Here is a 27,702-nt window from a genome sequence, read left to right on the forward strand (position 1 = left end):
CACGCAGCCAGACACCCTTGCAGATGAAGAAGGAACTCATCCCCAGGGGTGCTTTATGAAACAAGAAGCCTGGAGAAAAAGCTAGCAGATATCATCATGTCTGCCATGTGCCTTTCCAGTTGGGAGAGAAACCCCGAACTTCATTGGCCTTTCCTGAGTGAAAGTAATCTCTTGTTGGTGCCTTAATTAGGACATTTTTAAAGACTTGCTTTAAATGGGACATTTTCTCAGCCTTAGAACTGTAAACTTGCAACTTAATAAACTCCCCCTTTTAAAAGCTGTTCTGTTTCTGGTATATCACATTCTGGCAGCTAGCAAACTAAAACAGGTAATGATTACTCAGTTTTCTTCTGAGAATCTAGAATTTGTATAGTTGTGGTTGGCAGACAGTACGTACATGACCAGCTTCCAACTAAGTTTGGCTTCTGAGTCACATACAAGCTTCCCTGGGCAGACACCCTGCATACATATGGTTGCATTTCACTGTTGGGGAAGGAAACACCTCTGTGTGAGCTCACTAAGGAATGAGTGAACATAGGAAACTGGCCCGGACATCTACAGGCTGATCCTGCAATAGATACTCTCTCTATAATAAATTATAGCTGTGACTACCACTGTCTCTGGGGCCTGTGAGTTCTTATAGCTAATCTCTGCCTATGTGATGGTCTTAGGATCCCTTTCTCATGCAGAATACAACATATCAAATCTTAGTGGATGCAGTTAAAGAAGCGCATAAAGGGAAATGTATAGCCTGATTTGTATATATAAGAATAGAACAAAGGTTAAAATTCAATTATTTTAGCTTTTAATCTCACAATGTTAGAAAAAGAAAAGCAAATCAAAGCCAAAGTAAAGAAAAGAAAATAATAAAAAGAAGGGCATAAGATATACAAAGTTATAATAAAGTCGCAAGTTAGTTATCTGAAATGACTAGTAAAATGTAGAAACTTCTGGCAAGCCTAATTAAGAAAAAGAAAGGGAGAGAGAGAAAATGCAAGTTACCAATATTAGAGATGAAAAGAGAGATATTCATAGAGAACCACAACACATTAAAAGATAAAAGATCAGGTTCTGAACAATTTTCAGCCCAACATTTAAATATTTAAATGTGATGGACAAATACTTTGTAAAACATTAATTATCAAAGTGGAATCAAGAAGAGACAGAAAACTGGATTAGACCCATCTGTTAAGGAAATTACATCTTACATTAATTTATTGATGACTCTGATGGTGATACATTCTTAGGACCACTGACTCCCTCTTTCTCCAGCTAAAACTGTATACTGTGCTCTACATCCTCTGCACATACTGCACATCTCTGTGCCGCCAGTAGTAGATATCACATGCAAAAAGTCGCAGGGTTATCCTGCACCCCATCTACTTCCCAGATCATTCTCTTTGATGTCTCCTAGTTTAGCCCAAATTCTATCTAGTTTGTAAAATTAGAAATCTAGGAGTTCTCCAGAAGCTACCTGAATCTCTTCACCCCTTCATCTTTCCTTCCACTGTCAGTCACTTAATTCTACTGATTCTACCTCCTACACTTGAGTTACCCAATTCTATCTCCGTTCCCATTATTCCCTAATCCACTCTTCACAGGGCAGCAGCTTGAGGGATCGTCCCAAATGGCCAAACTGCTAATGGCTCCCCAGCTCCCCATATTACTAGTAGGTCCCCTTCTCTCTGTAGGAAAAGATCCAAACTTTTAAGCTGTTGTACAATTTCTTCCATGATGTCATTGAGTCCACCAAGGTTGAGAGTTTGCAGTATGAGCCCTCACACACAGTAGGTGCTCAGAATGCTGAAACAACAAACAGTGGGAAACTTAAAATGTGTCATAGTAACATGATCAATAAACTCATTAATATTACAAAATATCTTTCTCATTTCTGCAGGAAGCTAAGATTCATAGTAAGCCTCACCCCACTGAGTTTGAAAGAATCCAGTAACAAAAGATCTGTAGGGTTAACTTTTGTAATTATTAGGTAAAATCTTATCATACTTTATAAACCAATACATTGGAATCTGAATAACCTACAACGTGCAGTCTTTCACCTCCCAAGTTTTCAAAAATGAAAAGACGGAATGCTCTACAGCTAAAAGATGTAGGCTAAAGGATTTTTTTTTTTTTTGCATATGCACATCCACTACTTGATAAGAACATGCCAAAGTCCCAAGGCCTTACCACTCATGTTGGGGCTCACAGGAATGGAGGCACCAGGACGAATGGGGGGCCTAACCGCATCTGTGGGCATCAGATGAACTGAGCTGATGCTCCTCTTGGGCGAAAGGAAAGATTACAGGTTGAGGAAAAAGATGAGCAGACTTACTCGTACTTGGTAGAGAAGGCCAGATGGTTTTGGCTATACCAAGCTTAAGAGATTAGTGATGGCAGCAATGCAAAAAGAAGGGTTTGGCTAAGGAGGAGGAACAGAAAGTGTCAATAACCTAAGTCTCGGTATTTGAATAGAAAACTCCAAGGCCAATAGAGTTATCTGAATGGAGGTACTGAAGGCTGCAATATCAGGGAAGAAAGGGTGGGTGGCCAAGTAAGCAATGGGGAGTCCTGGGCAAACTATAACGTGCTGTCATCAGAATACATCTCAGGCTAGGTAAGGCTCCTTCTCATACCCTCATGGTATCAAGTGAAGCACCATTAAAAAATCTCCAAATGAGTTCTGAACCAAGACAGCGTGGCTCTTCCTGATTTCAGAAACATCCCACTTTATAAATCTGATATTTTAGAGAACAGGTGTAGGCTACATATTTTATATATAATAAGATTATATTATATATATTCTTAAATATATATAATATTATATAATTAAGATAATTTTTAAAATCCTAGTGTCCACTGGTTGATCTCACCCTCTGAAAATGAAACTAACACAAAATAAAATCATATTCCGTAAGTTATGGTTTTAAAGAAATATGATAATTTCTAATAAGGGAGTACTTATAAACCAAGACAGAAACTAAGAATGGTAGGCAGTAGCTAGGTACAAAGGGACTACTCCTAAGAATGAGATGATCAAGTATTTGGGGTTGTTTCACCCCTATAGCAGTGAGCCCACTTGATTTTGCAGGCACCTGCAGTTCTGGGGCCATTTCCAAGCACCCTGGATGATGCCCTGCCAGACCTTTACCTAAGAGAGATGGGCAAAAGCCACAGAGAGGAGCCCAAGAGGGACATGGGCACCATACCTAGGGGCAAATTAGAAGGAATACCTCAAGAGCACAGCTCCAATTCACTACCTACAAGGGCAAGTTATTTAGACCTAAATGACTGCACATCCCTTAGCCTGGCACTCAAGACACTCTAAGAGCGATGCCAGCTTTCCAAATCCACATCTCATCCTATTCCTCTATGCATCTTTGAGCCATGCAGAGGATGCATTTCAGGGTTTCAGGCATGTGCCTGCCACATCCTCCATGGACACGCCTTCACTCATGTTCCTTTCCTGGGAAGTTCTAGTCCCATCTCCACTTGCTAAATCCTAGTCACATCTGGTGGGGCAATTGGCCCATCTAGCCAGAGGTATCTCCTCCCTCCTCTAGATTCAGAGTTTACGCTTAATTGTTCCATTGGTATTCCTGACTTTTGCCTTGCATTCTGGCCATTTCAACTGTACATTTTATACTTTTTCTTCTCAAAACTTGAAAGTAAGCTCTCGAGGTTAGGAATTTTGTTCTGTCCCCCTGTATATCTTTCATAGCACCTAACACAATTTTTTATATATGGTTGGTATATATTATACCCATTATATATTCTTGCTTGATTAGATTCATAGATGGGAAGACCTGAAATTCCTGGAGAGCATGGGATGACATACAAGGAATCAGTAATGGATGTCATAGAGAATTTCCTTTGTTTCCTATATAAAACTATTTAAAAATGTACATAATAATTTGTGGTTACTCCATGTATTAGAGAAATTATCAAGGGAGACTTGTATAATCAGCACAGTTCTTTCCTTCCCCCTTGTATTCAGATGTCAAGGTCATGCACTAAAAGCTATCAGTATTCACAGGACGATACAGAGAAGGGATCAATTAAATAAGCTTCCTAATGAAAATGGCCTGGCAAATACCAGGGGGCTCCTCTTTGATGGCTGGCTTCTGTCTGTCTGCCTCTGCTATCTCTGTGTCCCTTTTTAACTTGAGGAGCTTATGTTCCATGTGCTTTGATTTTTTATGGAGAGCCAGAATAATTAATTGTATAAAGGAGATTCCACAGCTTCCTTCTTCCTGCCATTGCAATTGCAATTTCTTTCTCCCACACGATGACACTTGAGTTCCTTCAGTGATGGCTTTTGAATAGTCCTAAACTGGGCAACTGCACAGGATTAGGCCAGACTCGGACAGATGTGGCATGTGGGTCACATCATGGCAGCATCCAAATGCCAAGTAATAGTGTGGGGCATTACTTTCTCACCACAGGGTTTATGAGACTTGGTAGGAGCAATTCTGTTTCCAAGAGCCTTCAATGCAACCACAATTTCTTTCAAACCAAAACCTCATGAGATTCTGCAAATCAAACAGATCCTGAAAAAATATGCCAAGTGAAATGAAGACATTCTAAGAATGTCAGAGATTGTTGTGCATCATCAGACAACAGAGCAAAGCAATTAGGCATTGCTTTTCTTTACTGACAAATTTTAAAGGCTTCTACATGCAATCGTGTATTTCTATTCAGATATATTAATGAAAAAATTTAAATATAGTAGCAGCTGTGTCTATTCTTTCCTGAATTCACAAAGAAGAGTTCCAAGCTAGGCCCTCATTCTTAGAAAATATTAGGATTATACTGGGGATGAAGGGATAACACTGCAGAAGAAGGAAAACATGGCATCTGTGAAAAATATTCAGTGTTTTAAAACCATTTTTTTTATGTTCCAACATCTATTGCATCCTTCTTTAGTTAATTATAAGTTGCTTTGGAAATTATCATGCATGTGAGTTGTTTTAACAACTTAAATTACACATGTTCTGTAATACCACTGAAAAGCACTCAGATGTAAATAACAATAAAAAATGGGAAATGCAAATCTTAAGCAAAACACAAACTAAAATATTTTGTTGATATAATTAAATATTTATGTTATGTCTCCAAAAGGAAGAATTCTTGGCCATAAGTCAAGACAATGACCCTCCAAGCTTATGTAAAGCAAACGTGCTCTAAAATTATTTTTTTTTTTTAAGAGAGAGGGAGGAAGGGAAGGAAAGACAGAGAGAAGGAAGGAAGGATGGAAGGAAGGAAGGGAGGAAGAAAGGGAAACATCTTTAAACATTTTCTTGTTTTATTGTATTTTGTTTGTTTGTTTGTTTTTTTACATGGGCTGAGGCCGGGAATCGAACCGAGGTCCTCCGGCATGGCAGGCAAGCACTTTGCCCGCTGAGCCACCGCGGCCCGCCCCTAAAATTATTTTTTAATTCCCTGGTTGCATTTGGATAAAGTATCCTTACAACAGCCATTGTCCTTGTTAGCTGAAAATCAGTTATTAAAGGTATTCTGTCAACAACAGCCCCAAGAAATAATAATCAAAGACATGAATTGTTACATAGAATATTTTGGTTTGAGCTTCACAAATGAAGACTCTTTTCCAAAGAGCGCAGCAGGGACCATGCTTTCCTTATTCACCCCTATATAAGGGTAGACCATTCGCCCATCACAAGTTATACCTCATTTAATGGGGTATGGCTTACTGAAATTAAAATGACTGAATAATAGAGAGCATTTACACAATGAAGAACATAGTAAGTTCATTACATGAATACATTTACAGAATCCTAAAAATTCAGTGAATTAGGTATTAATATTTCTTCTAGTTTCCAAATTAGTAAAAAAAGCACAGAGGGGTCTGGTAACATTCACAGGGCCACACAGCCACAGAGCTGCACATCTCTATATGCCCAAGTTTTGTCAATAAGTGCAGAGAAGAAAAACTAAACTGCCAAAGGGACTGGGTGTTTTAATTAAGATAAATTAACATATGGACACAAAAATGGAGGTTTGAATGACCCAAAGATATAATTAAAATTTTCTCGCATCTGGAAGTGATAAGTGTAATGATATGTGTACATTTGGTAGCTCTGTGGTGTTTGTAATATTTTACATTACTTGAAATACTTTAGAAAAAAATAATCTCACAGAGTGCTTGGTATAGCATTCTGCCTTTTAAAGTTTCAGTAATGTTAGAATAAATTTGAGATTTCACAAACATATGATGTCAGCACCCTGCCTTCTATGGGTGAAATAATGAGCAAGCTTTATAAATACACACACACACACACACACATGTATATACCTATAAATAAATCACTTTGCTACTATATTATATCAGTTCACAAAACTCTTGAAGGCATTTTTACTTGAGTCTGAAAGGTGCTGTTGCCTCCCTCCTCCTTCCTGAATCTCCCTCCTCTCCAGGTGGCATACACCAAGTCAGACCTACTTGGGCCAGGACAAAGGGGCCTCCACTTGTGCCCCAGCGATGGCCCTGGAAGCTATTACTGCACACAGTGAGTACTCAACGCATTTCCAATTAAATCCTCTATTTGCAAGAATGAGAGTGGTGCAAGGGAAGCTCAGGGGTAGAATTCTGGCCTGCAAGGTGGGAGACCCAGGTTCAATTTCTGGAGCCTGCCCATACCAAAAAAAAAAATACTCTACTTGCAAGAAAGTTTTCTGAAGGGTCTTTAAAATTACCTATCATAGCTTTGGGGAAAAAAATTAAAATATCAAACTATATTTTTACACCAGTCAATTACTCAAAGCTATTAAAATATTACCATGGTCAGAATTTGGGATCCAAAACAATTCTTGAAATAAATCTTGTCTCAGTGTCCTTTAAATATCACTAGTTTAAGAATATAATTGCTTTCTGCTTTTACAAGGGAAAAAAACAAACAAGGGATTTGCAGAAAAATGCTGAATTTTGATATTTTGATTCTAAACTCAAATTCTGAAAAAGAGCAATAACATTAAGCAGCATCAAGCTGTATGCAGCTACCGTATTTTGAAAAATGAGTATGAAGTGAACCCAAAGATGTTTTTATTCTACCAATGAGGTTCTTTAAAACCAACCTAGCTCATGTACTACTGGTATGAGTCAAATGCAGTTAAGACTTTTCCGAAAGAAGACTAGAACTGAAACCCATGCAAACCATATCTGCTTAAGCTTTATAGTAAATCAACTTTGGCAGGGATGGGATCTGAGTTACAGCTGGCTCATCTCACAGTTCTTGACCTTGTATTTTCTGAGGAGGCCACAGCATTGTGGATCTTTTAAGGAACTTAGCTTGAAAAGTCTTGAACCAGAATCTCATTCTGCAGGCTGTCAGGTTTCAGATGCCTAAGTAGGTTCCCCTGGGACTCAATGATCTCAGCTGGAAAATCAGCATTACCTGAGATAACATTTCCCAAGCATTCTGCAAACCCTAATTGACAACACAAAAATGAGGTACTTTGTCATGTCATTATTTTTATATTTCAGCAGTCTATTTGTTCTTTTAGTTGTCAGGTTTTACTCACTCCTAAGTTTGTCCATAGTATCATTAGTTAATAGAAAACAAATTTTAGGGCATCATATTGACTTTTGTTAACCTTTCCAGAATTCCTGTGACAGCGTATATTGTTTTTATTGATTTTCTTCTTGACATCTCAGCTTCTTCTATGGTTCTATTCTTCCATATCTAGGAAATAGATGACCACATACGCTCTGAGCTTTTGGTCAACTGTTTTATACTTTGTGTGATATTTCAGGAAGGCATCGTGCCAGCAATACAAAGGCTGTTTCTGGTTTGGAAATGACTTTGCTGTATCTAATGCCCTTTTAGCTCTGTTCTTTAACCCAACTGCTTAGCCTCTAATGCAAATTTGACTTACATGAATCTGAGAAGCAATTCAATTTATATATGCAACATAACATTTTATATTTTTCTTCTTTGCATGCATTATAACTTTCAACCAAAATACCGTGGGTTGCAAGGTCAATGGTTGGGTCTCAAGGTCAGTTCAAGAACCAGGTTTTTTTCTGGGTCTGCCCATCAGCTCCACAAAATCACTTACAGACTCTTTGTCCCTCAAGTCTTTCCCATTTGGAATTTAAGAGTTGGGTTTCACCCAGAGAAGGACTAGCCCTCCTGGAGGGTCCTTAACTGTCTAAGCAGAATTTCTTTCATGAGCTCAAATTAAAGGCTTCATGATTTATTCAAAGTCTAGGACACAGGGATCCCCTAGGTGAACCTTGGGAGAGCTTTCTGTGAAATTCCAGCCTTTAAATCGGAGAACAAGAAAAGCTTCTAAAGTCCTTTAAACATGCCTGACCTACTGAAGATCGTCAACTCTTACTTTTACTATAAGCTTCTACGGTACTCAGGAAATTTAGTTTCTGATACTTTCCACAAACATACCCTTTCCTGGGTTAATGACATTTCACCAGCATTATAATCATTTCAATAAATTTGAGCTCAGAGAAGCAGCTGAAGTTCAAGAATAATAATTTAAGAAATGGGAGTGAGAAACACTCATATCAAAGAGCTCTGAAAATGAGACATTCTGACAAAACTGCAGGCGTCACCGCATTTGAGACTGCAGCTCTGGGAGGGAGGGGCTGTTACCCCTTCTCAGAGGAAGAGGCTGAGACTCAGAAATGTCCTGAATTGTCAACCTGTGAGTAAAGGATCAAACCCATGACCCCACAATCAATATATTCCCTATACTCACAGCTAGTACTCTGATGAAAGATCTCCTTCAAAAGCAAACACATTCTATAGCTGAAGGCTTCTAAACTGCAGGTAGTCCATGAAGAACAATCAAGCAGTGATAATTCTTATTTTTAAGTTAACCTCCTTGATTGATATGACACATATACTAATCCAAAGAAAGCAAGCCCATTCTTCCTTCATTCTGCTACCATCTTCAGTTGGTCTGAGCCAGGGTCCCTGCTTTAGGGGAGATAAAAACTGAAAGGAATAAGAAATGGTACATGAGAAACAAAAAAATGCTGTGCTTCTACCACAAAGAAGTAGACAGCTTCATTGTGCCACAATAACACTTTGTGCAAGTGGACTTCTGGTGATGAGCTTCGGTGACAATAAAAGTCCTAAAGACCTACCAACTATGCCATCAATCTCACTGAAAATATGCTTGATATTTTCTGGACTTGAAAATGGGTATGACATTTATTTTATGAACCATAATTCTGCAAATTTAGACATAAATGACTGAATAATTACATTAACATTTTTCAAAAGACCTTTGATTTTTACATTTACAATCAGATGTTTTAGGCACACAGACACACACATACAGAGTCCAGTGGCTACACAGGAGGTATGCTATATTCTCTCTTGATAGAATTTTTTCAATGATACTAATGTTTTTTAATGTAATTTTTAAAAATATTTTTATTGTAAACAACAAACATACAAACATTCTTAACATACAAACATTCTTGACACGGTTACAATCAGTGGCTCATAATAGCATCACATAGTTGTGTATAAATCACTATGATCTTTTTTTTTTTTTTTGATGAATGTAATTATTGAAATCAGCTCATGTTTGGCACCACTCCTGTATTTTCCAGCAGATGAGACCAGCCCTACTATGGGCTGCAGAGCCCAGTTCTCAGCACCCAGAATTAGGAACAGGAAGTGATACACTCAGCAAAGAATAAGTTTATCACATTTGTATAGTTTTCTGAGAACATGTGCATGTTCACAGGCTTACCTGTCACATGTTAAAAAGTATTTTAAATTTGAGCATCTGTAATATCAAGAAACATATCAAAAAAAAAAAAAACACTAAGACTTTTCTTGGACCAAAGTCAGTAAAGGCTTACCCGGAAAGAACTCTCTCCCTCTTCGGCAGGAGACTCTATCCCAGCTGCTACAATATCACTGACAGTGTGAAAGGGAAAAAATCTAATTGCAAACCCTAGTAAAAAAATTCTCCTTGGGCCAGGTGTGATATCTGATAAAATCCCTCATAACTCTCTTCCTCTCTCCGAATTTCCCAAGGCTATCTGGGTGGTGTGAATTTTGCATCTCACAAGAACAGCTTTTACAGCAGCAGAAAAACATTGCTCAGCCTCGCACCAAGGGACCAGAATTCTAGAAAGGCCAGCTAGAAAGAACAGGGAGGCGGGTGTCAGGCTGGACCCTCTCGTGTGAACTTCTCCCTCGGGACATTTGCCACCGTCCCTATCTTCTCTCTCCAGTGTTCAGCACCCAAGAAGGGGAATGTTTTTAACACCAACAGGCCTGAAATTCCAGTGCAATTCCTAGAGATGAAGCAGGAAGAGCCACAATGGGGCTTTGGAAAAGAGCTTCCTGAAGTAGAATTTTATTTGAGGGTTTAAAATGTTAAAAGAAATATGACCTGCTAAGGCAGAAGAAAAACAAAAATCATACGTTGCCTTTTATTCTTTCTGATTTGGCACCAATTTGTTGCAATGATGGCTCTGTAAAGGTTGCTGATCCTCAGAGTGTGTGAAGTTTGTCTCACACTCTTTATCTTGGTGTAGGTCGAGCAAATGGACCTTGTTCCATTTTTCCAAACAAATATCCTGACCAGAATTAAGCCATCTCAAATTTCTCTCTTGTCTCAGAAATCATACCTGAGAAATCTCTGGAATGGGTCACCCATATGCTATGCTAACGTTTAGTTCAAGAAGTCTTTGGGCTATTCTGAACTGCCAGTATTTTCTCAGACATACTCATTAACCAGAGAAATTCACGTGACTCACAGCATATAGTGCCTGCAGAGCATCTCATGTCTGCAGAGCAAGTGTATTAAGGATAACTAGTGTCTGCATAGCATCTAGTGGCTGCACATCATGTGTTTGCAGAGCATTTAGTGTTTGTAGAGCATCTAGTATCTGCTGAGAATCTAATGTTCGTAGAGCAACAGATGAGTGTCCACAGAGCATCTTGTGCCTGCACAGGTTATGTTTGCAGAGCATCTAGTGTGTGCAGAACACCCAGTGCCTGCAGAGCATTTACTGTGTACAGAGCACCTAGTGTGTGAAAGTGTCTAGTGTACGCTCACTCTGGACTCACAGCTCTGGATGTGGCCTCAGGGTGAGGAGGAAACTACTCACCATGTTACAGCCCGCGCAGTCCGGCCCATTCTCACAGGTCCTGCGGCGAGCTTGAATGCCACCCCCGCACTGGGCTGTGCACCTCTCCCAAGGACCCCAGCCTGTCCAGAACATGTGCGGGGGACACAGCAAATGTTCATTACAGTATCTGCGATGGGGAAACCAAGAGGAAAAGGAAACTGTTAAGTGCCACATGATACCACCAACCTTTCCGCTCTCCGCCCCTGCGCCAGATGCTGGACACGCGGGCATGCTCTGCGAGGAGGGCTTTTGGTAATCTGGGTGCTCGCACAGAGAGGAGGCAGATGCGGCGCTGGCCATGCCGTGTGCACACAGACAGTGGGATGCAGGGGAGACAGCGAAGAAAATGCTAGACTCACAATGCAGGATGGCTCTTCCTGTGCAGCCAATTAAAGGAAAAACAAACAAAACAAAACCCTTCAAATACACACCCAAATAGGAGAGTAAATAGAAAATATCCAGCTAGGGTATTTATCTTCTAAACATAAACATTAAGTGATAAAGTAGGTAACGGATGCAAAGTCAGCAAAGCTTTATCTGGAATCCATTTCTCAGCCATGAATCAAATAAGTAATCCTATCAGTGTAAATTAAAGAAAAGTTAAAGCATGATTTTTGGAAGCTCCATGTTATATATATTCAGATTAGTGTATTTTTAAATTAATTGGTAGGCTCTCAGAATCCTGCCAAACAACCTTAATTGAAAAGGCTACCCATCATCCAAAAAGAACTTACTTTCTATTTACAAAAATTTGTCCTATTTTCCATGACTAAATATACATCTCTAATTCAACATTTATACTCATATTGCCATTTGTTAGCCAAATACCTAAGGCCTCTTTTAGCCCTATGATTAGGAGAATTTCTCTTCAATCTCCAATATTACAAGTGAAATGAAGTAGAATGGAAAAAAAAATGAAGGGAAAAAATAAAAATGAAACAAGAAGGAAACAGCCAGACATTCTAAAATTTTAGCCAATAGAGAGGAAGAGGTTAATCTGAGCATGGTCAAATTTAGTGAGGCACATTTAGTGATTTAAGGGGTAATTTAAACTCAATAGTCAGTCTACTCTAGGCACAAACTTAGCTTTGGGAGCTCACTAGAACACAAGACCTTTTTCTCACTCTCCTCCCCCAGACCAATTACCTTTAAAATAAGAGACAGATGGTCCTATCTGCTGGGATCAGTAGTCCACCTTTAATGCCATGCTTATCAATAAATGCTTAGTCCTTCAGGACACAATATAAAAGGAATGGCAAAGAGCTTTTCATGATCACGGGTGTTCACAAACTTAAGATTAACACACAGAAATGGACACAAGTCCAAGGTACACTGGACAGAAAACACCATCTCGCGATATAGTGGGAGCATTGTCCCTTTCACACATCAAAGGAGAAGCATTTCTGGAGTAGAAGGGAAGGACGAATGGTAGCCAGAAACCAGGTAATGACTAGGGGTGGAGGTGTGCAGTCACCTGAGAGCAAATGCTGGTAAGATTCAACTGCTTTTCCACCAAAACCAGAAAACTTCCCGGAGCATGTGAGGACTTCAAGAACAAGTACAATGATGGAAAGTAAAAAGCATGGCCAAGCTGAAGGGAGAGGGTTCTGTCACTAGGGAGAGGTATCTCCAGCCTCTGGTGGCATCTTGGAAAATAATGCAGATTAGAAACAGTAAGAGTAGAGTAAGAAAGGTGACCAAGAAGAAAAGAGAAAAAAAGCAGGTGACCTCAAGGTAAATGATCTATTTTATGCAACAGAAATAAGAACTTGAACTTCATTTATAAGGTATCAAGAAGGTCCCCCAGAGCTCCATGGATGACTGAGTTAGGTAGTGAAGACTTATCTCCAGAGGTTGGGGTGTCATCTTGCCAATGACCCAAACCCCCTGAGATTTGAGATGCTCCCATGTTTGAATGTGGAGTCTCAGCCCCCCAATACTACTGAAGCCATTAGCAGAAGACCTGATGGTACAAATACCAACCAGAGGAATCTGCATGGCAAGAACCTAAACTAGATAAATACAGAATTGGTAGGACAAGGGAGGAAAAGGGATAAACTTGGGGTGTACTATAGGTGGACATAAGATAGGATGACTGTTTGAATGCAAAGAATAAAAAAGCAAAAAACGGGGGCGGGCCGCGGTGGCTCAGCGGGCAAAGTGCTTGCCTGCTATGCCGGAGGACCTCGGTTCGATTCCCGGCCCCAGCCCATGTAACAAAAACAAAAAAACAAAATACAATAAAACAAGAAAATGTTTAAAGATGTTTCCCTTTCTTCCTTCCTTCCTTCCTTCTCTCTGTCTTTCCTTTTAAAAAAAAAAAAAAAAGCAAAAAACAGAAGCAAAAGTCAACAACTCAACTTGAAAGCAGGAGGCACTCTCAGTTTTGGGAAGAGAGGATTCACAGGTCATGGCAAACAGTTTAGTTTATCTAAACGTTCACATATAAGAATAGTTATCATTGTCCATCTTTTCCATTTTTCTCCTCCTTTTCCCTTCTCTTCTCCTTCCGGGACACCCACAACACATATATTCATGTGCTTCATGTCATTCAATTCCCTGAGTACCTGCTCATAATTTTCCATTCTTTTCCCTATAGTTTCTTTTGCTGGTCGGATTTCAGATGTCCCATCATATTTTCCATTTTTAAGAAAAAAGAGAATTATCAGGTTTCTGATAGATATGGTATCCTAAGATACCATGCATCTATTCTCCCACTGCCCCAGCTCTCAGAACTGAGGCCAGTGGGCATCCTTACGTGTGTAGCTGATAGTAAATAAGAGAATCAGACAAAATTGAGGATATGATCTTCTGAAAGAATTTGACCTAAGAAAGAAGAGTTGATTTTATTTGCAGCAGTTGTGTTCTAGAATGTTGCCGTGAATGCTGAGTTAGATAATACTGAACCATCACTCTCAGGTTATGGTCCTGCCAGCATCAGGTCACAACATTTTCATCAAATGATCAATGCATGACCTTGCTTCATGTGCGTTTTTATTTAAAGAGACCCTATTTACTATATACTGTTGATTCATTAGCATTTAACTCATGAGAAACAGCACTCTAACCCCTGCCTGGATGAAGCTTATCTAACGTGTATTTTCTCCTTTAGTCTCATTGCGGTCATTTTGTACATAGGAACTCTAGACAGCAATTCAGCATTATACTTGGGGGCCATTTTAAACAGAGAAATCACCAGTATAAAAGGTAAAACTGTGAACAAGGTGCACTATACATACAATGGGAAGAATGTTTATGCTTCTGTGAGCTGAGATCAGAAGATGGAGCCTCTCCTGGTTTGGCCTCAGCTGGAGATGTGTTCTCCATGCTATTGTGCATCAGCCACCCATGTTGGGTGATGCAAATTTTTTCTGCTTTGTGCCTGTCTGTGAGCAACCATAAAAGCACCCAGGAATATTGGTTTGGGGGTTACCAATGAATTTTAGCAAGTAGGTAATTTCACAAATATGGAATCCATGAATAATGAAGACCTGTCGTATGTGCAAAAGTATAGTAACAATGAGAAAATCACACTACTTGGTAAATATTAACATACATGCTAGAGTATGGAATATTCCAGAAGAATACAGTCATTTATTTTGAGAACATTTTTGAAAGAAGTTAACCAGGTAAACTCAGAATATCAGAACTCTTGGTATTTAATTTAAAATAACCATTGTGGATGCTGTCACTGTGGGTAGAAAGGGAAGTCAAAGGCCATATCCCACATCCAAGCTAATTCACTGACATTTAAAGTATGGACTTTCTAGACCTCTTGATGCTAATTTCAGCTTTTTAAAAAATGGGAGTATTGAAGGCAAAGGAAAATCTTATGAAACAATGCTTATATACCTCTTGACTTGCAATAAAAAGTACATCAACTGAGTTACCATTTTCCCCCTAGAAAAAATAAATCACAGTGCACAAATTCCTTCTTTTATTTGACTGTAACAGGCCACTTTTGTAAACCCTCAAATGGTTTCATAGTTAAAAATCTACTGCAGAGTATCCCTGAAAACTGCAGGCAGCATGGAGCTCTCCACCAGTTTTATTAAATGATCTATTTGGCTGCATTTCCCAGTTGCCGGCTACTTGCCTTCCTTTTATTTCTTATTCTGCTGTAAGTTCCTTTTCCTTTGAACCATCAATCTACCACATTCTTGTTAAACAGTCCACACCAGGGACTGTTAAGATGTTGCCCTCTGAAACTGCAGGGTCTCTAAAGAAGGTCAAAGGGAAACAGAAATTGCTAGGCCAGCTCTGTCCCTTTATGTCTGGTTTTCACTCAGGACACCATCCTGGAGGATTGCTCAGAGGCAAAGCCCTTGAAAACACTTAACCCTGAGCTGCAATTTCAAAGAAGCAGTATCCCTCAGACTCTACCTCTCCCACCCCAGCTAACACAGGTTACTAAGAGTCACTTCATTTTTAAACTACCCATTGGACATCCAGAACCTGTTCTTGGTGGCCGACAACAACGGGGATGGGAAGTTAGTTACCTTGGTGACTGTTTGTTTTAGAATTTTTTATTAATTCATGGACAATATAGCTACACTCCTCTAGGCTTCATGCGCTGCTGGCTTTTAACAAATGACCAGCTGAAAGTTTTTGAAATTTTATTGGCTCTCTTGGGCCTCCAGTATCTTAAAACATTGGAAGTCAGAGATGCATCACATAACACATTAAAAATTAAGATTTTAATTTTGCCCATGACTGCTCATTTTCATTTCATAGTTAAAAATTAATTAATGACCCAGGATCATTTCTCCCTAAATTAGGCATTTTTCCACAACCCAGCCTCTGTGAAAAGAAGTGCTTTTTATAATCTCATATCGACTAGATTCTTGACACTTTATTATGTTTCTGTTCGTATTTCTTCCTGTTATAAAGTGTGTTCAGGTCTGGCTAGGTTTCTGTTTGTTTCTTGCTGCTATTAGTAAATCCATCAGAGCTCTGTCAGATCTCTTTACTTCTTTGTTCATGATAAATGATGGTCTCCTTTCTGGGCCATACTGGAATAATTAAATCTTTTATGGTGCTAGAGAAACTGTATATATATTAAGTCTACCATATTATTATTTTTTGTCCCAAGAGAAAGCTAAGAGAACCCATTAGGGGAGGGATTACTTGCAGAGTTACCACCTTAGCTCACCACGAGATACAGCAGTCATGCCCAATGAGACAAAGAAGAATCACATAATAAATAAACTCCCATTTATTTGATAATGTGTTGGACAGATGCTAAGTTGGCCCCTATGATCCCTACTTTCTGGTAGCTACATCTAGTGTAACCGCATCAGTGGGTGGGACCTGATACTTGGTTCTGACCAGTAGACTATGGCAGAGAGGAAAGGATGTACTTCTGTGATTATGCTACATATTATTTCAGTGCCTTCATATAAGGAAACTATCTTCCTGGTTGGCTTTGAGGAAATAATCAGCCATATAAAGAAGCTCCACGTAACAAGGGATCCAGGGCAATTCCAGGTAAAACAGACAAAACTGAGGCCCTCAGTCTTACTACATGGTCGTGGAAGCAGATCCTTTGCAGGTAGGGTCACAGATAGCACTCAGCTATGTCTATACCTAGTGAGAACCCAGGTAGAGAACTCAGGTGAGCTGTGTCTGGACTGCCAACCCATGGCAACTGTGAGAAAATCAACGTGTGTTATTTTAAGCTACTAATTTTGTGATCATATTGTTATGCAACAATTAGTAACACAGATGTTGGTAACTGGAAGTGGGAGCCTACCATGAGAAATATCTAGAATTAAAAAAATGGCTTTGGAACCAAGAATGGGCAGAGGAAAGAAGACTTTTGAGGAACTTGCTAGGGAAAACCTGAATTGTCTTTAACAGACTGTTAGTAGAAATCTGGTTTTGAAAGATGTTGCCAGTGAGGGTTTAAAAAAAGACAGGAAAGCTTAGTGAAATTGTCACCTCACTCACATCTTGTGTAACCCCTGCCTCTAGAGAACTGGGCAAGAGCTGTGGCTTACTTCCAACCAATGGACAATTAATTAATTCCAGATGATTGAAATTATCTGGAAAGCAAACTGCATAAATAATGAAATAGATTTTATAGCTAAGGAAATTCAATCAAAATGCTGAAGGTGCTACCTGGGTTCCTCCTGCCACTTAGAATAAAACACAGGAGAAAAAAGAGACAAATTCAGGGAAAAAACATTAAACTGGATGATTAGACTGGATGAAAAAACTAAACAAAACTGGATGGTCCTGGAAATTTCTGGCCTCTCCAAATGGCAAAGGATACTGACATGAAAAAGTAGCTTCTGAGCACTGTGAGGAAATTTTGGCATATTTAAAAGTTTTTATTAAACCTTTTCATTAAAACCTCAGAAAGAGCACAATATCAGAACAATGTTAAGTCACACAATGGAGCATTTCAGGAGGGAATGGTATGCCTTTTGGAGTCTCTCAATTAAACCAAAGGGCCTCAGGGAAGCTTAAGTTTATTGTCCCTCAAGTCTCAGCAGGACCTGGTGGAAATGGTTTATCTCAGCAAGATCTGTGGTATCTAACAGAGTGAAGTCCTGGGAAATCCTTGGAAAACTCATAAAGTTTCAGTAAGCTACTTCACCCAAAAAAAAAAAAACACCACCAGCTTGGACTGAAAGGGGCAGAGAGCTGCAAATGAAGGGATGTTATCAGACACACAAAACTCTACTGTCAGGAAACAGAATGATAAGACCACCCAGCTACAAACCTGAGCTACTTTTCATGAAGAAGGGAGGATGAGTTTTAGGAAGTGTCACCAGGGCACAGAGGACAGAACAATGGAGAATTATGCCCAGGCTTTCAAACTTAAATCAATAAACTCCCCATACTTGCCTGGCTGGATTTCAGAATTTATACGGACCACGGATTCCTCTGCAGCTTCAGTTTCTCTCCTCTTTGAACAGAAATATCTGTCGTCATTGTCCTCTGCCAGGCCTACCATTGTGATTTGGGTGTGCTGGGGACAGATAATCTGTCTCTTTAGCAGCACAGTTTGTCAGAGGAACTACACCAGGGAGCCTTACCTGCACTCTGGTCCTATTTAAATAATAGGGTTACGGACTTTGTGGAGCCTTTTGGGGGTCTTGGGAGTGCACATGGAAGGGAGGTGAATGGTTGGGGAACAGAGAAGGAACTGTTGCAGGTATATCCTAGCTTGGGTCCAATGTTTCCTGCCTCCTGGCACTCACATACTGTGTAACCCCTGCCTCTAGGGTGTGGGCAAGACCTGTGGTTTATTTCTAACCAATGGAATATGGCAAAGGTGATGGAATGTCGCTTTTGTGATTAATGAAGAATCCATCTCCAGGCCAAAATCCTATGTGTGAGCTTTCAGGCCTGGCCATAGGCAATTTCCAAAACTTCTCCTGGTAGGCTTTGTGGGGAAGCTGGTGTCCACACATCAGACCTGGTGCACACACGGTGCAGTGTAGTCCGTGGAGGGGGCTGCAGTCAAGGACTCAGCTTATCCCCAGCAGGCCAAGAACTTACATATAGCTGCATTCCTAGGCCAGGTACCTCCATTTGGAGGCCTTCAAAGGCTCTTTCCAGTGACTTCTGCAGAGATTGCCTTATTGGGGGGCACTGAAGACACATGTCTCCGCTCTGACTCAATACCTTCCCACTCCTAACCCTTTCGTCTCTTGTGCCTTCTAGACACTGGATCCATAAAATGGTAGAAGCCTTTTGTTTGGGGTTCTCCAGGTGTGTGTCAGGCCACTGATTGCACTGATACATCCGAACCTCACCCTGTATGATTTGTGGGGGCAAACGGGACACTGGGGGAGTCAGCTCATACTATCCAACTAAGTGCTTATCTCGAGACCTGGCAGTCCAGCTCTCTCCAGCTCAGCTCTTGACAATTTTACAACATGAAGCTGCAATGCTGTCTTGGAAGGAAACTCTCTTCCTTGCTGACTGTGAGGATGCCAGGGACCATGCTGGACAGCCTCTAGCTGACAACAAGTAAGAAGCAGAGGTCCTCATCCGACAGCCCACAGGAAACCTAAACCTGCCAGTAACCCTGGATTTTAACCAAGGGAAACTGGAAGCAGACCCTCCCCAGCTGAGCCTCAGCTGAGACCACAGTCCCACCAGATGCCTTGGTACAGCCTTGGGAGACTCTGAGCAGAGGTCCCAGGTCAGCAGTGTCTGGACTGCAGACTCATGGAGAACACAAGATAATAAACGGACGCTGTTTTAACCAAAAAGTTTGTGGTAGTTTTGTTACAGAACAGGAAAACACTAATACAGAGAATATTTGCATTTTGATCAAATGCAAATGGACAGCAGTCCATTTCTTCCTCTCTGTTGGTGGCCTCTTTGGTAATTAGTGCTTCTACTCAGCGCTTGCTAATCAAGAAAGTCCTTTTCAGGGAATTTTTAGAACAAAAGAACAAAGTGCCCAAACTTTTAACGTAGATATAAACATAAATTAATAGATATTTTCTTAACCCATTACTTTGGGTGGAAAAAAAATGATTATTTCTGAAATATCTGTTGCAACAAATCTCCCACTGGATTATTCCATACATTGGAGATTGTGTCCCAAATGAAAACTCACTTACTAAATCCTGTTGTTAACTTAGGTAACTTCGGGGGAGACTCAATTTCTTTACTTGAGGCCTCTCAGGAGGTCTTTGGGGTTGGTAGTGTTTAAATAAGCACGAGGTGATTTTATGACTGACTGTATTCGCAGCCCTTGGTCCTCTGGCACCCTCCCATGGAGGCCATGGCTTCTGTTAACCTCAGCTTTAGTTCACAGATATCTTTTCTGTTGGAATTACTTTGGTTTTCCTTTATACTAATAATGGAGAATAATGGCATATAATATGCCAGAGATACTTAAGGATCTTCTGCTTGTGAAGACTTAGAAAGTGACATCATCTAGATGGTTCTTTAGTTTTCTTTAATCTCTTGATAGCCTTCTAGAAAGGCTGGTCAAAATAAAAGGCTTCAATTTTATAAAAATGTTACACAGTCCCTGTCCATGTCATTGATGATCATTCATCTCATATTTAAATTCAAATTTTCCTCCACTAAGTAAACATTCTTCTAACCTAAATGAAGGCTTTTTTTGTTGTTGCTTAAAAAAAAGACCTTTTTAATGTAAGTCCACCAAACATGCTAGCCACTTCAGTCTTTTCTGAAGATGTAGCTTATGTACAATCATACATGAATCACTCATAAACACACATGAATATAGATATAACTAGAGAGTTAAATAGTTTTTCTCCCTCTGTCTTCGATCCGGGAAGGTTGATTATGGGTGTTAAGTGGGTAGAGGTCCCATCATCTAGGGGCAGTTTCATGCATCAAGGTGACTTTGTCTGAATGGACTGCATTGTGTGACACGTTATAGCATTTTAAAACTTCCAACCAATCTTCTATCTCACAAGGCTTGGAAGGAGCAGGGGGACAACACTTCCACAACGAACTTTCCCACTTATCGACTGGTATTACATAGAAAATGACAGACCTGGGACAGGTCTGTCTTAAGGACTATTTCAAAAATGGCAAATCCTGCTTTCTAGTGGCACCTTTCATTTCTCTCTTAGTTAAAGTGATGAAATCTTAACAGGTAATTTTGTGATATAGTGAAGAAAGAAAGAAAGGACTCTCTCTGGCATCTGGTTTGTAATACATACCTAGTAGAGAACTATCTACATGGATCTTTTTATACATTTAAATATTAATCACACAGCAAATAACTGTAGACAGTATTTTTATAAAGGTTCCCTGTGAACCCATATCACCTAGTATAAGCCTCATAGCCACTTAATTAAAGAGCGCTGCAAGCTATTTTTCCTCATGGATCAGTTATATAATATGAAGTATATGTCCATGTGGCAGAATATGAACCTTAAAAGCAATGTGAAATTCACCTGCTCGTATTATCTCCCAATAATCTGGAATATATTTTAAATATGCAAGAAAAAGGCAATGGTCAAAACTTTAGATTTCTTTTATAAGACTGAAATCAAATGTTTAAAATCTATACAAAGCAACAAAGAATTAAATCCAAAACTCAACAAAAATGTTCCATGACATGCTGAAAGCTTGAAATACACGTGGAAAAGAATCCCCCAATTCAGGTTATCCTGCACCTTCACTGGGGGTATCTGGTAACAGACTTGTGTGTAGTTATAAAAGATAACCTAAATCCTGAATATGTCCTCACATGTGTTGCAGCTGCTTGATTTAGTTTTGATGGAAAACTTCACCTTATCCAACCAACAATATCTGGATCTGGGACCTTTCTAGGTGCTACTCGAATTGTACGTTAGAAGCCTGGTCTGCTGGATTCTTACATGGACAACCGATTTTCCAGCAGACTCACTTTTCCCTTCTCCAGAAGCCCACAGTGGGTGCTCTCCTGCATCCAGGCTGGCGGGAAGAGCTCACACCCGCCAATCCAGTGGCCGGAGGAGCCGCCAATGTGAGGCTTTGGTCCAAATTAAAGTATGTAGGAAAAAGAAGGGGACCATTCAACAGAAACAGAAAGGGAGGCCACAGATAAGCTAAGCTAGACCCACATTGAACCCGCAGGGAAATCGGCGGGCGCGAGATGACAGACAGCGGAGGCTGGCCCTGCGGGGCGGCGGGCACGCACCTTTCCTCGCGGTTCTGTCCCACGCACACCCGGCCCCCGTGCCGCGGGGTGGGGTTGCTGCAGGACCGCTGCCGCACCTGGAAGCCGATCCCACAGGTGGTGCTGCAGGGGGACCACGAGGTCCAGGGAGTCCAGCCTCCGTTCCTGGTGGGGAGGGAAGACATGGGGTCAGCAGTGCAACCAGCTCCGGACAGCACGCACTCCCCCACCCAATTCCCGCACCTCCCGCACCTCGGTCATCCAACTGTAGGAATGCGCGCAAAATGGCAAATGGACCTTGGGAATGCATCTCAAACGCTGCGTTTTGTCTGCTGTTTTCCAGTATTTCATTTTAGAGTCAGGATGTGAAATTGAAAGATAAAATTTTAAGTGCATTTTAAATTCAAAATGGACTATCTTCGAAACTGTTACGAAACTTCAGTTATGAATAATGGTACATCAATGAAGAATTATTATTTCATTGAAAAGCAGCTAGAGATGAATGTTGAAATCTCTAGAGTTTATCATTTTATTGGTCTTGAGACTTATCTGTTATCTATGAGAAATGAACATTTGGACAAAATAATTATGTAAAGCCTGTACATAGTGCTTGCCTTTGAACTCTGCTAACATCAGTGAATATCGTAACTTTCTTCATAGCGTTCATGTGTGAGTAAATAACTGTTATAATAAACTTTAAAAGAAACTTTATTAAAGACAAAGATAGGATATTTAAATTCAAATCCTTGGCTATTTTCTTGCAAGCTGACCAAGATTTAAAGATCATATATAAGGAGTACAAATTGCATATATCTATGTAGATTTATGTTATAATAAAGATCTAAAGTATATATGTAAAAATATAAAATAAAATAAACCACTGGTGACTTAATAAATCACCAGTGACTGCTAAAGGAACTTTTTAATACTGCATTTTTTCCCTAAAAATGCCTGCATTTAGACTGCTTGTAATTTAAATATCTTCCTAGCAGTCTGTCCCTGCTACTGAGAAAAAAAAGCATAGGCAATGTCAAAGACTAGTGTTCAAGTAGTTGTTAAATCCAGAGTCCAAACTTCCACATAGACCATGCACTGCATGTGAATATTTTTTCTTCTTCTCAAAGCACCTATGCATTTCTATAGCTATTCATTACCCTTATCCATAGGAGTTAGATTTCCACTGAGTAAGGTCACCTCATATTAATTCCTATTTTAACTGTTATACCTTCCTTTAAAAACATGCAGATCTGTCCACACTATCTTGTCCCACTATACATACACATAAGATGACTATATAATTTCGACGATAATTTCAAATGAAATTTTTTCTGAGAAAATTCTAAATATATTTGCTATCTTCCCATTTTACTTTCTGAGAGTTAATACTGATATAAATAAAAATACTGATGGCTTAATGTATGATATTATAATAAAACTGTTTTATGATAATTTAAACCAAAGAATCACAAAATAAGATGGAGCCTCCCAAATTTGCTATAAAAGTGATGCGCTAGTATATTATGCCCTGTTACGTACAATCTTTTTAAAATCAACCAAACAAGTCATAGAACTATGTTTAAAAACGTCGATATCAAATACAACATAAATAAGATAGCATTTTTACTCTTAAAGTTTATGTGTGAACAAAATTATAGTGTTGGGTAATGCAGGAAACACTGTTTCTAAAATTGCTTAGAAATGCGTAATTTGCCTAACCATTTTAATAAACATGGGATTATATGATATATTCTATCTACAATATATGCAACATGTATATAAATGAGTCAGGTAAATAAAAATATATGTAAGGAATAGGAATATTAGTGAGGAAATAAGTATGTGCAGTTTTATATGGATGTGTTAATTACATGCACCTGGGCTTATTAATTTCTAAATACTGCTTAGAGGCAGACATAATTGTGGCAACCAAAGAAGTATCACAAAGCATGTATCAGAAAATGGATCATTCTTATGATTGTTAGTTCAAGGCAATCCACTTATGCATTTAAACATTCCAACTAGAATGAGAGCTGAAGGTGTATCAAAAAACCAGCCCCAGTACTGCGCCTGATTGTCCTTTATTTTTTTCATTAAATGATATAAAATGAATATTAGCTTTTCCTTGTAATCGTCAAACATTAACAACTCAGGAATTTTTATAGTTTCTGCCAGGTGTCAATGGGAAACATTTCAGTTTTATATAAATTAAGTTGATATGCATCTCTTTATGCCTTTGTTAACCTCTGTATCCCTGATATTCTCCATGGCATCTTTTTCTCCTTGGAATGTGACCTGAGCTGGCCCTTGGAAAGCAGGAGCAGAGGCCCGCATTGGTCTTTTACACCTGCACCTTCCTTTACCAGCCTCCCTCCCCTTCTCAGGCCCCCATGCCTTGCTTCCCTGCCCTGAGGTTTCACACAATTGGATCATCCAGTCTGACTGTCCTTGCCGCAGACTTCACAAGCAACTCTCCCAGAAGTCTGTGCACTTTACATAGGGTCCCATGAAAAGAAGATAGCACTTTTCTTAAGGACTCTAAATTAATTGAAGAGGGAGCCTGAGACTGGAGCTTGTTATAAAATATTTCCGGGCCACAGCAATGTAGGTGCAAACGATGGGGAAGCAAGTTGAATATAGTTCTAAAAAACAAAACAAATAAGCAAAAAAGGTCATCACCACTAGCACCAATGACAGAAGACGTGGCAGCCTCACTCCGTGTCTTACATTACTTGAACCGTAATTCTCATTTCCCAGGACCTGATGCTAGTGAGTTCGGATGTTCTGGGTTCAGATATCCTACCTTGCAGAGCAGAAGTTTCTGATCAAGGACTCTGCTGCTTCTCTCTCCCCTGCTGCCAAAGCCCATGGGTAGATGCTGTTGGGTGCTTCCTGCCTGCCCTTGAGAACCGAAGCTGCTGGGAGGATTGGCAGCTTTGGTTCTCCACAGAGAGGTTCCAACAACTGGCAGGGTCAGCAGGCTGCAGAGCTCCCAGTAGGACCAGTTAAGGCGCTAGTGGGCCTGGGTCAATCACAGTCCAAGTCCTCATCTCCAGCCTTCTGTCCTTCCCTCCTCACTGTGCTGAGGCTGGGCACACTCCATCTACTTCCTACACAAGGAATGCTTCCAAGGAATCTGTTGTTCTAACTAACCCAGGGGAAAAGTCCCATGAAAGAAAATAGAGGTAATTTAAAAAACAAAGGTGTAGTTGAGGACAACTGAAAGCTGTAAGAAAACATAAACTCTTGTCAAGGCACCACACTATCTCTGTAACCTCTACATTTCTATTTAGCTTGCTCTATTTGTTTTTCTCCCCACTGGAGAATTGGAATTCAGAAGTGAAGGAGCATCATGAAGATGCCCATTCACCTATTTAACTCAATTATAAAATGAAACAGGTTTTTCTAATCAATAGTCAATCTGACTTGGCCCTTGTTTGATAATGACATTGGGCTTAGCAGATTTCTTTATGTTTTGAATTTTAATGTCTTTAATCTGCTGCACCAAGATACTAAGAAAACATGTTTAAATGATGTGTGAAATAAATGCATTCCATGAAAAATATTATACTGGCTCAATGTATTAATATTTTGAATTATCCAAATTAGTATTCTGCATTAAACAAGATTAACTAAAGGGTGATGGGTTTAATTCAGCATCATTTCATCAGTCTTCCTAATGCCTTCTTGATGGACTTTGCAAAACTGAAGAACTAAATGATGTTACCACCAGGGCAAAAAGTCCTTCAGCAAGTTTGATGTCTCTAGTTTTTTGCTTCCAATAAAAATGAAAGCTGATGCAAACAAGTTATCAAGTGATACAGGTCATTAAAAGTAATCTGATGCTTGATTACCATGCTTTGGCAAACAGGAAGGAATTCAGAGAAGTGAGTGATAACACTGCAACCCTACATTTTCATCTTATGTGACCCAGGCCTGTCACCACCTATGACTAGAAAAGTAATCAAGAAGAGTGGAGTTAGTAATAAGCCTGCCTCATCAGGGCAAGAATTAGCATGCATCACTGGATAATAAAGTAATTGGGAGTTAAGAACAATTGCACTAAGGAATTAATTTCCAATAAAATCTTAGTTTTATGTTAAATAGTTATTCAGCAAATAGAATTTGTCATGTTGTTTAGATTGATTGTGTTCTAATTTCCAGAATAAATATCTTATAATGTAAAGCGTATGGGTATGGGAAATAACTTTTTAGAAAAGTTTCCATTTATATATATATATATTGATTTTGCGGCACTTGCAGAAAAGTATGATAGGGTGATCAATATAAAACTTTCAAATGTAAAAATAAAATATGATAAGATAGGACTTCATAAGGGAAATAGAATGGAAGAAGTAAACTAAGGAGAAGAAAAATCTAACATTGCTGAATGTTAAATTAGGGCACGTTCATCAATTTTTAAATGGGATGGGGTATATCAAAATACCATGGTATTTAGATTACACTGCATAGCCAAATACTAATGTGGAAGTTAGAAATGATACCTTTGCAACCACTGATGAAAAAAACAGGTGTTAAGCTAAAAGTATTCAGTTGGGTGTAGAAGTTAAATTCTCACTGGAGACCTGTGAGCCATACGATGTGAAAACTAGGAAGCTCAAAGGTCCAGCGGCAGTTATACACATCGTGATTGGCATCTGTCGCCCAGATTACAGTGTGCTACAGACGTGCAGATAAGGGCACTTTAGGGATGCCCTGTCAATTGCACGTTCAGGAATACAGACTCTAGGGGTAGCTGATTAGCATCAGAAACTTCTGGAACGGTCCTCTCTGGTGCCCAGCCACCACAGGAGGGTACAGAGGAATGGATACTGCCTTCTGCCCCTGCATGAAAGTTCAGCCTGAAGTAAGTGCACTGTTAGAAATAACCTTTGATAGGCAGAATAAATGATATCCAAGATAGTATCCCAGCGAGCTACATTATGTGTATAACTCTGTCCTTGTACGAACTGGGTGCAAGGCTGTGGACTTTCATACGGTATCTGCCATCAGGACAGAGGATGTCTTCCCCTGACCTAACGAGAAGGCTGGCTGAGCTGGCTGCCAGAGGCATCCTATCTGCCCCGGTGAGCCTTCATGTGAGGTACACTTCGGCACGCCTAAAGGACAAGAACAGGCCAGGCAACGATTTGAATATGTTACTCATTTCTTTTGTAGGAGAGAAAACATTAGTTTATCCTATAAAAGTATCTAACCTCTCTGCCCTCACTACCCTTAGAAGAAGCTCAGATTCTTTTAGATAATCTATTGCTATTCTGAAAACAGATTTTATGGCAGTCTAGCCACTCCTTCACCCCAGAATTCACAGGACCGAAGTTCAAACGTCCCATACCTCCCTATACCACAAACCTTGGCCTTTGGAGGGGTGACATTTTGAAAGCCAGTATTTCTATATACTCAGCTTCACCCAAGAAATTCCAGGAAATAAATAAAATTTAATCCTGTTTTAATTAAAGAAAAGTTTGCATACCCTTTTCCTCATCTCCAATACAATATTGGGTTGAATTATAATTATCCACTTCAGATTAGAAATTACTGACTTAATTGTACTGTTACAATTAATCACCAAATTTAAGGGCTTCTATTTGCTTATTTGTTTCCATAATATTATCTGAGCTCCTGGAGAGCAAGGATTCCATCTTATTCTTCTTTGTATCCTTAGTATTTAGCTGAGCAAATCAGTAGGGCCCAACATATAAGAGGCATTCCTTAAATGACTGTAGATGCAAAGGTGAATGAATGACACAAGTTTTTTAGGCACATCATAAAGCATGTGCTAATTTTGGAGGTGTGTGTTCCAGAACAGCCAAGGGATTCAACTTCAGGAATGTAGAAAGTATCTCCTTTGCTAGTTATTTTATTCATAACTTTTTGTTTTTGTGGTCCATATATAATTTTTATTTACAAATACTGTGTAGCTAAATTCGGTCTAAGGCTTGCTTTC

At 39.6% G+C, this 27,702-nt stretch overlaps 1 protein-coding gene across 9 annotated transcripts in view; it reads right to left on the reverse strand.

Annotated features, from left to right (window-relative positions):
* Positions 1-27,702, reverse strand: part of SEMA5A (semaphorin 5A) — a 574,926-nt gene that overhangs the window by 55,053 nt on the left and 492,171 nt on the right. For all 9 annotated transcript variants that reach the window (XM_077116834.1, XM_077116833.1, XM_077116837.1 and 6 more), the window contains 2 exons: positions 21,762-21,905; positions 11,111-11,258 (listed from right to left, as the gene is read on the reverse strand). In XM_077116834.1, coding sequence (XP_076972949.1) covers positions 11,111-11,258; positions 21,762-21,905 — 292 coding nt within the window. The remainder of the gene's footprint in view (positions 1-11,110; positions 11,259-21,761; positions 21,906-27,702) is intronic.

The sequence above is a fragment of the Tamandua tetradactyla genome, chromosome 9 (genome assembly GCF_023851605.1).
Source record: "Tamandua tetradactyla isolate mTamTet1 chromosome 9, mTamTet1.pri, whole genome shotgun sequence".
NCBI lineage: Eukaryota > Metazoa > Chordata > Mammalia > Pilosa > Myrmecophagidae > Tamandua > Tamandua tetradactyla.